The sequence below is a fragment of the Erigeron canadensis genome, chromosome 4 (assembly GCF_010389155.1).
Source record: "Erigeron canadensis isolate Cc75 chromosome 4, C_canadensis_v1, whole genome shotgun sequence".
In the NCBI taxonomy this organism is placed as follows: domain Eukaryota; kingdom Viridiplantae; phylum Streptophyta; class Magnoliopsida; order Asterales; family Asteraceae; genus Erigeron; species Erigeron canadensis.
The window spans coordinates 2141591-2153372 of record NC_057764.1 but is presented as its reverse complement, the minus strand read 5'-3'; the positions used below and the strand labels follow the sequence as shown (position 1 = coordinate 2153372).

The window sequence follows — 11782 nt, the reverse complement described above, 5'->3', positions numbered from 1 at the left end:
TGTACCGTAGCTCGGTACTTTTGTGTGCTCCCAGCACTTCATGTGTCCCCGACACTTTATGTGGCCCAGCCACTTTATGTACTAGTACTTTTATAATTATGTTTCCCCGCCACTTATCGCACTTGTGTGCCCCACGACACTTATCGTTTTTATGTGCCCCCGGCACTTAAACATTTTCTTGTGCCCCCGACACTTATAATTATACTTGTAAAATAGAACTCACTTTGCACGTAGTTATCCTGTCTAGTTATAACAATGCCACGTTGGATAGTACCTATTTCAAACCCCAACCCTCATGGTCGAATCTACAGGGGCAAAACCTAGTTTAAAACTTAATCAACATTCAAATTAATGATATTATACCCTTCCGAAAAGCCATGAAATCAACTAGAACTTGAGGAATTGACCTAGGGTTTTGTGTGTAAGAGTTTTATAGGGTTTTGATCTGATTTTTAAGCATTATATACCGGGAACAACTTTCAAAACTTTACATCTAGGCCCTCACACTTCCTTACAACTCGTTTCATCACTTAACTGTTCGTTTAATGCATACGGGAACACTTAACGATCCAAACGGGAACCCCAAATGACTTTATTAATCATTATCAGCTTACTTTCATTACTTTTTTATCACTTTAACACATATCTCACGTTAATCATTTTATTCACACAAACACATATAAAACACATAGTAACAAACGGTCACTAACGACAAGTTAACGGTAAACGTCAAAAAGTTTTGAGACGTTACAAACGCCAACTAAGGCATAACGAACATTAATGTTAACCATAAGCCCTCCCGTAGTTCCCGTAACTTAACAAGCGTATGAAGGGCTTTAACAATCGTTAATTAAAAATTAAGTTCTCGTGTGAAAAGGTAGTTATCTTACCTCACAAAATGCACAACAAGTCACCAACCTAAATACCGACCAAGCTACAAGATTCTGACAACCTATGGTATAAGAATGATTGAAATATAAAACAACTAGCACTTAAATGAACTTTGAAACTTTCTGATGTATGATATCGTCGGGACCAAGAGTGTTCTCGCCGATATTGAGATCTAGCAAGCACCAAAAGGTTGCCCAGACCACGATACCTCCCAGACCACGATACCTGCGAGACCATTAGTGGTCTTGTCGATATTGAGTTCCAAACTTGCATCCTCACTTGCATAAAAGATGACCAGACAAAACTTAGTTCTTAACAAATGTAGAAGACTCAAATATGTTTCAAACATGTAATGTTTAACTCTCGAAGAACTATAATGAATAAGTTATGATGTTTGCTAAACATGCCTACAGAATTCGTTTGAAATCCGACTATTTTTAGAAATCAACATTATTTGCCCATGTCTAACAAAATCAAAAGAAACTTTATACATATCGAATTTAGATGATACATAGAGATTTTCAAAAATGTATAACTCATCTCGTAGATCATTCTTATAAACAATATATGATTTTGGAAGATGACTGAAATTTCAGATCTTCAAATGCCCTTGCTTTTGAAACCTCATTCAACATCAAACGACCTTAACACCTCAAACTATTTTTCAAAAAACATATAAACTTATAAATGACCCAAATTTATCATTCAATAATCTAAATTGATTTCTTATTCAAAGGATTACACTTTAGGTCACCGAGATGATGAAAATGAATGAATTCAATAACAAACAACCATCTATGATCAAGATCAAATGTGACACTCAAAATGAATCTATTGAATAAGCAAAATGTCATCAATAACATGTCCACACCTAGAGAAATCCCCTACACGCCAAATGATTGCAATAACGGCTACCGGTTGACCAGGAATCATCGATTCCAACAACGAAATGCATACAATCAATAAAGACCATGTATGAACGAATTGAATAAATGAAAATGACAAAAAAATAAGTAGAGATTTCAATCCTTACCTTAAAGATGATTAAAGAATCGAAATACAAGCCTAGATATTCTCCAAATTACCCGAAATCAATGAAATCAAGCTAGGGATGCCATGGAGGCTCACACCATGACACACACGTACACACAGACACACACTCTCTTTCTTGGAGATAATGAGGGACTACCCTAGAAATATGGGAAGTATAATATAAGATGCTCATTGTACCGTCCAACCCACCCCACCCCACCTACTAGCAACTATCCTAGAAATATGGGGATTACAATATAGATTACTCTAACTTTTAAACTAAACATACTACCCTTTTACATTATCTACTTCTACATTAATAACCACACCATCACCGTCAACATGCCTCTACGAATGCCACCACTACCCACGATATCGAACTAGCATACGAAATACTAGATAGCTTTCTCAGCTTCGATTTCTCTTGAGCATAATATCTTTCATTTTGGAATTGATAAAAAAAATACACTAGTGACTTTTATCTGTATTGCTTAAGCTCTATATTACACTCTACAACCTTTTTTCCACCACTCTATCCAAAAGCAACCTCCCTCCAAAGTAACAAACCCTAAACTGTTCTTCTCTCATAGTAGATATACATACAAACACATACATACATACATATAAACCATTAATCATTTCATCTTTTATTTGTCACACCTATTAATAATTATTTTTTATAATTATTATTTTACTACAATTCTACTACCAATATATAAAACTTAATTCACATGGAAGATATGTACGGATTCCATTCAATCTCCGATTACACTATTCAGCCGGAAACTAACTTAATCTCCCCACAACAACCGGAATACCACGCCGTCGATCATTACCACCGTACGACGGCGTTTTACGGCTCCGATCATCTGTTATCCGCCACAGCCTCCGTCATCTCTGAAGCTGTTTCCGTCGCTGATCATAGCCAGTTTCCTAGACGTAGAAGTCATCACCGTAGTAATCAGCGTGATGATGATGATCAAAGTAGAAACGACGACGTTTTTGTTCATCATGATGTTATTAAAGCTAAAATAGCTAGTCATCCTTTGTATCCTAAGTTGCTTGATGCCTTTATCGACTGTCAGAAGGTCATTAATTATTTTACACCTCTTTTTCAATATATAATTGAATTTCGCTAACAGGCAGTAAAGTGTTGTACATAAAAATAACAGTCGATTTAAATAATTAATGATCAAACAATTATTTTACGTGTTAAACATAGCTCTATAGCTATTAGAAGGGATTTTGAATTTTTGTTTTTATTATGAGATTAAAGTGATAAATATATTTGTAAATTTATGTTGAAAATTTTGTACAGTTAGGTGCGCCACCAGAAATATCATGTTTATTAGACGAAATCAGAAGAGATAATGGCATTGTTATGCGAAACGCTGTCGTTTCAACTACCGGCTTAGGAGCAGATCCTGAGCTTGACGAGTTCATGGTCTGCATCTCTCTCTCTCTCTCTCTCTATATATATATATATAAGTGTGTGTTTGTTTTGTTTATAACTTTTGTTTTCTATCTATATATAATGTATGTATTTATTTATATGTATAATTATAATATTATATATCATACTATTAATTATATATGTGTGTGTGTAGGAGATGTATAGGCAAGTGTTAGTGAAATATAAGTCTGAGTTGACAAGGCCTTTTGATGAAGCCACCGTTTTTCTCAATAATATTGAAACACAGCTCAGTAATCTTTGTAAAGGTGCGTTCTTCCATATTTACCTTTTACTTTCTTCTAATTCTTTAATCCGTAATTTTTGTTGAGTTTTGAGTAATTTTTCGGAGATCGATGTCCTCGGTTCATGACGTCGTCTCTTGAGCAGATCAAATGACATGTGAATTAACATGTAGTAATTTTGTGGCTAAAGTTGTAATAGTATTATGTGGTTATATAATTATATAATAATTTGTTTTATGTGTAGTATGACTTGAAAGAACTTGAATACTATACCTAAAAAATATAGATAGATGTTATGTTTCTATTGGGAAATGGAAATTTGAAGATGTAGTGTCATGTTGTTTAGTTAATACAAAAGAGAGATGATATTAGTACCACATATCTTAATTAATCTACCACATTTAGGCATTATTTACTTGTACAGTTTGCTGTAATATTTGTAGTACATTTATCATCGCCCAATACAAAAAGGAGACTTTGCCTTATTAACTGTTTTGAGTTTTTAATTCTATAGTAAACTTATTTTTCTTGCAAGTCTACCCTTCTAACATGTTATTATGTGCTTTGTAGTCTACCGACTGAGTTTAGCTATTGACTCCGACTTTGGGTGCACATAGTTCATATCCAGAGGGACAATTTAAGTGGTGTTTATCATGATATGGGTGGCATTCTTTTGGTTCGTGATGTATATCTAGTTTAAGATACCTAATATTAGGATTTATGCTTCATAAGCTATATATGCTTGTTCTTGGCTTCTTCGGTTTTCCAAAGGTTATTTCATCATCTTGTTGTGATGCCCTCAATCTTCGTTGCTCAATTGAGTACCTATAAGGGTTGTCTAAAAGAGAGATTTGCATCCGATCTGTAGAGAGATTATATTCGGCAACTTATTATATATCACAGAGGGGTAGAAGTGGCAAATCAACTTAAATGTATCGTAATATGTTGTACACATATCTTAGATAATTCGTTTAGGTTCGTATTCCATAGACATCGTCTTATTCACATATATCTAGTATATATATGCATCTCAAATAGGAGTTCACTTAATGTTGTTACGAGTATAATAATAAGAGAGAGCATCTTACCCAAAAAATAATTTGAGTATATATATTTTTACCTGAATTAACCTAACTAAACTACTTACCTAAATTTCCTTTTCTATTTGTCTATTTATTTTTTTAAATAATTTAATTTTGCCTCATTTAGACTTGTCTTATATTTTACTATATCAGTAGTGTGCACTGCACATACATTAATGTCTTAGGAATATATGTGTGTGTTTTTGTATATGTTATTTTATCTTTATGTTTACAGCAAGTTGAAATTCCTGATGAAAGATAATATTATATTAAACATCAAATAGAGGCATGCAATCATGGACTTGAACAGCATTTATGTTCTTTTTTTAGTTTTGGTGGTATGTTGTCATGTTTGGAATATATTTTGTTAGCTTTTGGTTTTACTATCCGGATCAAGTAGATATTATAAATACAAATAATGAACCTGGAGATGTTCGATATAGCTTTTTCTTTGTGGTTGAAGAGATTAGGATGACATGATAATAATTCCATACTAATATAAACTAGGACTTCGCTAAATCGTTTCAAATGAACTGAAATGACAGAAAAACTTCAATTTGCTGTGTATATTTTCTTTGACTATTTTTATGTGGTACTTTTGCTGTAATTAAGTATGTTAAAAGATATTATGCTTCATGCATTGTGTTAGTTTTTGGTCATGTACCAGTAATTAAATGCAAAAATGATATTATATAGTTGTATGTGTTAATGTGCAGGCATTGATATGCCAAGGATCTGTAGAACTATATGATTTCAGGAAATATATGAAAATTATATATGAAATATGACATGATCTTTTACTAGTTGTTAATTACTACTATTGGCCTTATCAGATGGTGCCTTTTGAGGGTTATTTAGCGGGATATATACACATGATTAACATAAGTAATTAGTAAGGACTAAGGAGAGTTGATTAATAGAAGATCACCTGAGAAGTACATATATATTAGTAATCTAATTATTCGAGGTACTGCAATCTAAGTTGATACTTGTATCATGTGGTCCTGCATTAATCATGAGAAAACATTCTAAAAGAAGCCCATGTTAAGTTTTGATGCACTAGCTGCTGTTTATTTTCTTTGTCAAATATGGATTCTTATAGTTAAATAAGCAAAGTACACCGGATCGATGTTTTAAACTCAAATCTCTGCCTTTTGAGCTCTTTAATTAGTGGCTATCCTTTTTATATATTTTAATTAATTAACTTGGAAGTGATGAAGTTGTTATTTTTCATGAGTTTTAGTCAGAAATATTCCACTCTTTGTCTCCATCCCCAAATGGAGTGGTGGAGAGATCATGCAAGTATTAGCCTTTTAAGTAGCCTTTGATGCTCAAAGCCAATATTTTAAGTAAAAGTGATTCAGATTTATGACTAAAGACTTGTTTTGGACACTGATATCTTTAAGGGTGTTAGCAACTATTAATATATAAGTTTCAAAGTACAAGTTAACTTTTAGAGTTTTAGTTATGTGAAGAACCGAAGAAATGATTCTTCGCTGGCCTCGTGTGCTTTGTTTGCGCTTTATTTGCTGATAGGTTTTATTTCTGTGCATTAAGGCATATAATCACGTGCACAGAACTTTCTGATGCCCCAATTCTTCGGCATGATATATAACATTAATTATTTTGGTAATTAGAATTGATATAACGCAACTATATGAGTTGGAATGAGTCATGACTGATATCTGTTTTAACATGCAGTAGCTTCATTAAAGAATTTATGTTTAGTACATGTGACATTTTCAATAGGTTAACATGCAATTTGTTTAAAGTAATGATAGTTAGCTTGTTCACTTAGTTTAGATACTTTATATGATAGATGTGTTTTGTTAATTAGTTTAATGTTTTGAAGTTATCAACATCTCCAATTTGGTACTCTTTAACCCTTGCGTTACTGGATTTTTGGAAGTGTGTCGTGTATTTTAGTTATCAGAATTCTCTAAGTTAGAATGTCCAAGTTTAGTATTAACAGGCGACATGAAATGTGAACTTTTGTACGATAGTCATGTTGGATTGTGCTATTCCGTTGCTTCATACGACCTCTGATAGAAGGGGTGAAAAGCCTGCTGGCCAAGTACCCAAAACAACCATAGAGAATTTGTGAAGACCGTGGACCCTTAGATGTTTCTTGCTCAAATTAATAGGTACGGTTAGCTTAAGTTGAGAACCCCAATCACAGGAGTTAACTATATTGTTAGTCAAGAAATTAGACAAGATCTCTTTTATATCTGAAAAAGTGTTATCATGATTTTAAAAAAATTATTCTGTCAAACTTTACCCTGTTATGCGCAAAATTTTTGGACATGATATATTTAATTATTTGGAAATATTCATGTATTCGTCAATTTTTCATCGGTTACTCAATTCTTTTTGAATTGACCATTATGTTAGTATTATCTTGTAGAGTTTATCGTCTCATGGTGTCACGACCAGATAGGAGTATGGTGGAGTATTTATTCTTTTCGTCATTTGGGTCAATCTTTTGCATTCTTTAATTTTGTAATGCTTGTGGTCAACTATTTGAGAAATCGTAAGGTTTGTATTGATATCAAAACAAACATCAATTCCAGAAACTTTGATCAAAATTTTAACTTATGCCCCTAAAAAGTACTTGCTAAATTAATAATATAGGTATGTGTCAATGATCTATGGTTTGCCTGGTGAAACACCTAGCAAACAGAGGTATGATCTTCGGTTTGGTCTTTGTGCGACTTTCTTTTTTTTTTAATTGGTTCAACTGGGTCTGGTCTTTATACGGATAGAATTGGCCAGTTTTCAGCATCAGGTCGCCCCGAATGCATTGCTTTAATATCTGTTGGGTCGTGAATAATGTATGTTTATATACACACGCGTATGTGTTTTTTTTTTTAGAATTTTAATTTGAGTTTTGTCATCGTAGACCAAGTGAGTATTAATGAGAGTTCCATCATTTCGTGTGAATTATTTTCTTGTTAGCGAGCCGTCTCATTTCGTTAGGACATCGCTATATACAACATCCATCGAATTGAAAATAATTGTGATCACATTACTATACCATTCTTTTTTCTTTTTTTGTTTTACGTTAAAAACAATGGAAAGATGATCCATATGTTAAGTTTTTAGTTAACATATGCTACCAAACATGATTTACAATATTATATAACATAGCACCACCTTAAAACATTTTGATCATCACTCAAAATTATAAATTGAAAATTCGAACGAATCGATTGTGGTTTTAGTTTTGGGTCGAATCCGAGTCAAGCCCAACCCTACTGCTTGAAACATGTCCACGTTTGAACCACGTACAATTGTGAAAAATACAGTGTAAGCGGGCTTGAAACATGTCCATGTTTGAACAACGTACAATTGTGAGAAATATAGATTTATATTTTATACTAGTGTTTTCTTTTAACAGAAGATTTGTGTTCTTTAAGTGAGTAAGCTATATGTATATATTTATATTTATGTATGTATGCATGGGATGGATGGAATGATTCATATCCTTGGATTATATTGTGTGGTCGAAAAGATTTCACATGGACTCCCGTGTTTTACGCTGCCTGCTTTTTTGCAGCTTTCACATAAATAAAAAAAGGAAAACATTGCCTAGTGTTTGTGTTTGTGGTGGTGTCAAGTCACTCCTAATCTATCTATCTTTGCTTACTTGCTTGCTTGCATGCTATTGCTTACGTGTCAAGTTGTGCTTGCCCTGTTTAGAATGGGACTATCAATAGTTCATTCTCTAAAAACTATTTTGTTCTCTTCTCATTTGCATGTAACAATGGTGTCTAGGTTTTTCATAGCTAACTTTAATTTAGTTGGAATTTAAATAAATCTAGTTGTGCTGTAGCTAACAAGCCATTGTCTTTATTCCATTCCAAAACCCATAACTTACTCATAGTAAAATGTCTTTTTTTTTATCCTTGTGTGTTCAAGACTAATATGACTTGAAAAGTTGTATAAATGTATATTTATTGAAGGTTATAAGAATTAAAAGAATGAGTAATATTTAATTTATTTTTGAAAAAGTAAACAATAATATATCTATGGAATTAATAATAAAGATAACAACAGTACCTAGTTTTCGTTATAAATGGACTATGTTCTAGGCTGTGAGATATATGTAGACTGAATATAGAGACTGCTTTTAGAAAGATCTTTCATCAAACTATATTGGTTCTTAAAATATGTGACATACAAGTGTTAGTTTGTGTGCATGGATATGGGAATATATGTCACAATATAAAATATCTATATAAAACCAGAAACAATGCTTATATAATAAGTTACTCCAATATACATTAATGTAACATTTAAATCATACGCGGAGAGTGATAACTATTTTGTCTCTCTCATCTCATTTTTTACATTCCATTATGAATATAAATCTGAATTGTGGTATGATGATCTTTATCAAAGATAAATAAAGTTCATGCGATGATGCATCATTATCAAAAGAATATAAATAGATGTATAAAATTCATATCATATAGATGTAGGTACACAGAGAGAGACATGCATGCGGGGGGTGGCGTAAAGTAGAAAGTTTTGTCTCTGGCAAGGTAAGAAATTAAATATACATATAATCAAAGATTATATTGGTTTGGGGAGTGGAAATTGCTGACAAGTTTGATTTGATGGTGGGGTAAACTTTCTTTCCATGCCCCCGTCAATCAGTCAGACTCGGTTGCTACTGACATTGAAAAGACTTAACAACCAGTTGTCCTATACAACTATTCTACATCCAAGTCTATGTCCTCACATGAAAACATTGTTCATAAACTTCGTCTTTAATTCATTTTCTCTCTTCTCATGCCCCGTTAAATTAAATTTGTTCATATATATCTAAATTAGAATGTAAAAAAATATATGATGAAGAATTATTTTTTTTTTCTCGAAATGATAATATTGTTATAAGCTTGAGTTACAATAAAGAAAGATAAGATATTTTCCGGATATCACGGATACAAGACTAAGAAACCTATCAACAGCCAATGTTGCATCACACGGTTATACAATGTCTAATTGTATGTATATTACTTGTATTTTTTGTATATGACATATGTATTTTTTTTGTACAAAATAAATTACTATCATTGAAGACCATTGTACAGTTCTTATAGTTATGACTATGTACTCCATGTTGTGAAGCATGCCTTGGAGTGATGCGTTTCTTTGCGTCATTTAATAACCTTTTGGTTACAGGTTAATTGTTTTATTAAAGTGCTTAGCAAAATGATTTCAGGTGAAATCAATAACAAAGCTTGTCGTAAAGCTACGGGTTCCACCTTAAAGACCTTTAACTGTAGTAGTGAGTGGACATTCTGATCATTATTAACTTCTTAATCCAATCCTTACAAGTATTTCTACTACTTCATTGTTGATTTTTTAATTAGCCACCTTAAATTGGATCCGATTATAGGAGTCTGTTGGTACTTATGTTGTGGGACTTCTTTGGTAATCACTTTGTCGTCGTGTTCATTATCTCAATCAAAATCTCTTTTAGGATTTACGTGGGGTGATATTGTCTGCAACTTTTAACTCCTAAACTTTTCTAATGCGTTATGATGTCTCAAATTTTATCCCTTGAGTTTTTTGATACTTATTTATATATAATATTTACTCCTTACGTCCCATAATAAGTGTCATGTTTTGACTTATCAATTTTTTAATGGGATAAAGACTTTTTACTTATAACTTAAGGATTTGTAGTGACAAATATATGTGAAGTATCATGTTCGCATGGGACTACCTATACGTACACATATGTAGTTTAATTAGGGGTAGTTCAAATTGTCTCGTGTATAGCTTAGAGGTGGCAAAATAGCAGTCGCAGGAATTTTTAGTATCGTAAACTTGTTAATATAAACTTTTTATTAATGTTTGATATATGCACGAAGCCAACTCATTTAGGTCACCTTTACTACATACAATACTGATTTTTGTAAGATCTAATCATCAATGGTTCCACCTTCACTAATTCACTTGTATATTTTTCCATTAAGATGATGCATCATCGGAAGAAGAATTGAGTGGAGGTGAGACGGAAAACACACACGTGAGTAGAGAAGACCAGGAACTGAAAGACACCTTGTTGCGGAAATTTGGAGGTCATATAAGCTCCCTTAAGCATGAATTTTCCAAGAAGAAGAAGAAAGGGAAGCTCCCAAATGAGGCAAGGCATACTTTGCTTGAATGGTGGGATTCTCATTACAAATGGCCTTACCCTACGGTAAACTTCATCCTGTTTTCAAACTTCCTTTTTTTTTTGTTAGCCAACATTTTTTGTATGTCGTTGGGCGCCTTTTAGTGATACATCAATTATCGTAAATTGAGATTTTAGTTACACTTACGATATAGAAAATTAAATAGTGTGATATATATGCAATTGATAGTTCATTGATTCAATATTTGTGAATAATTGAACCATTTGATGAACTTTTGTTTAATCAAATGTAGGAAGCTGATAAGATATCGTTGGCGGAATCAACAGGACTAGATCAAAAGCAAATCAATAACTGGTTTATAAACCAAAGGAAGCGGCATTGGAAACCATCTGAAAACATGCAGCTAGCGATAATGGGTAGTTTTTCGGGTCAAGAATTTTATGACGATTGAATATGTGGATTCAAGGTTCATGCACTGATATGCATGTATATCATACCAACTGTATTAACTTGACAATAATAACTTAACAATTAGGTAAACACTTAATCATGTCATTTTGTGGAAATAAGAAACAGATTAGTGCACATATATTATTTCCCCTGTATATTTACTTTGTATTGTAAAATCGTCATGTTTTCTTATTAGGCTTTGTCCGATTGTGGTACAGAGGCTAGGGTTCCCTCATTACCTTTTTTTTTTTTTATGTTCTCTTTTTCTTTATAATTTTTAAAATAACTTAATAAATCCTACATTCTCTATAAATGTTAAAACAGTCGCATCACGCATGTACCCTTTGAATATAACTAATGAATTTCAATTCGTCTTATAATTAAATGCAAGACACCGTTTATCTTGCCTCGAATAAAAAGTAAATATTATTATGAAAACATTTTTACTAGAGCTTTTCAACTATATATGTATCTTTTACGAGC

General features: G+C 32.5%; 1 protein-coding gene across 1 annotated transcript; it reads left to right on the top strand.

Moving 5' to 3' along the window:
• The first annotated feature begins 2624 nt into the window (after positions 1-2624).
• Positions 2625-11436, top strand: LOC122596475 (homeobox protein knotted-1-like 6). Its single transcript, XM_043769056.1, has 5 exons — positions 2625-3011; positions 3242-3367; positions 3531-3642; positions 10688-10914; positions 11142-11436. The coding sequence occupies exons 1-5, from the start codon at positions 2655-2657 to the stop codon at positions 11298-11300; spliced, it is 981 nt and encodes a 326-aa protein (XP_043624991.1). The 5' UTR covers positions 2625-2654; the 3' UTR covers positions 11301-11436.
• Positions 11437-11782: the final 346 nt, after the last annotated feature.

Excerpts from the sequence above, each read along its gene's own strand:
- LOC122596475 (XM_043769056.1), top strand. The coding sequence starts at position 2,655 with ATGGAAGATATGTACGGATTCCATTCAATCTCCGATTACACTATTCAG. Across the intron at positions 3,012-3,241 it reads CCTTTATCGACTGTCAGAAG|TTAGGTGCGCCACCAGAAAT; the intron begins GTCATTAATTAT and ends AATTTTGTACAG. Across the intron at positions 3,368-3,530 it reads CTGAGCTTGACGAGTTCATG|GAGATGTATAGGCAAGTGTT; the intron begins GTCTGCATCTCT and ends GTGTGTGTGTAG.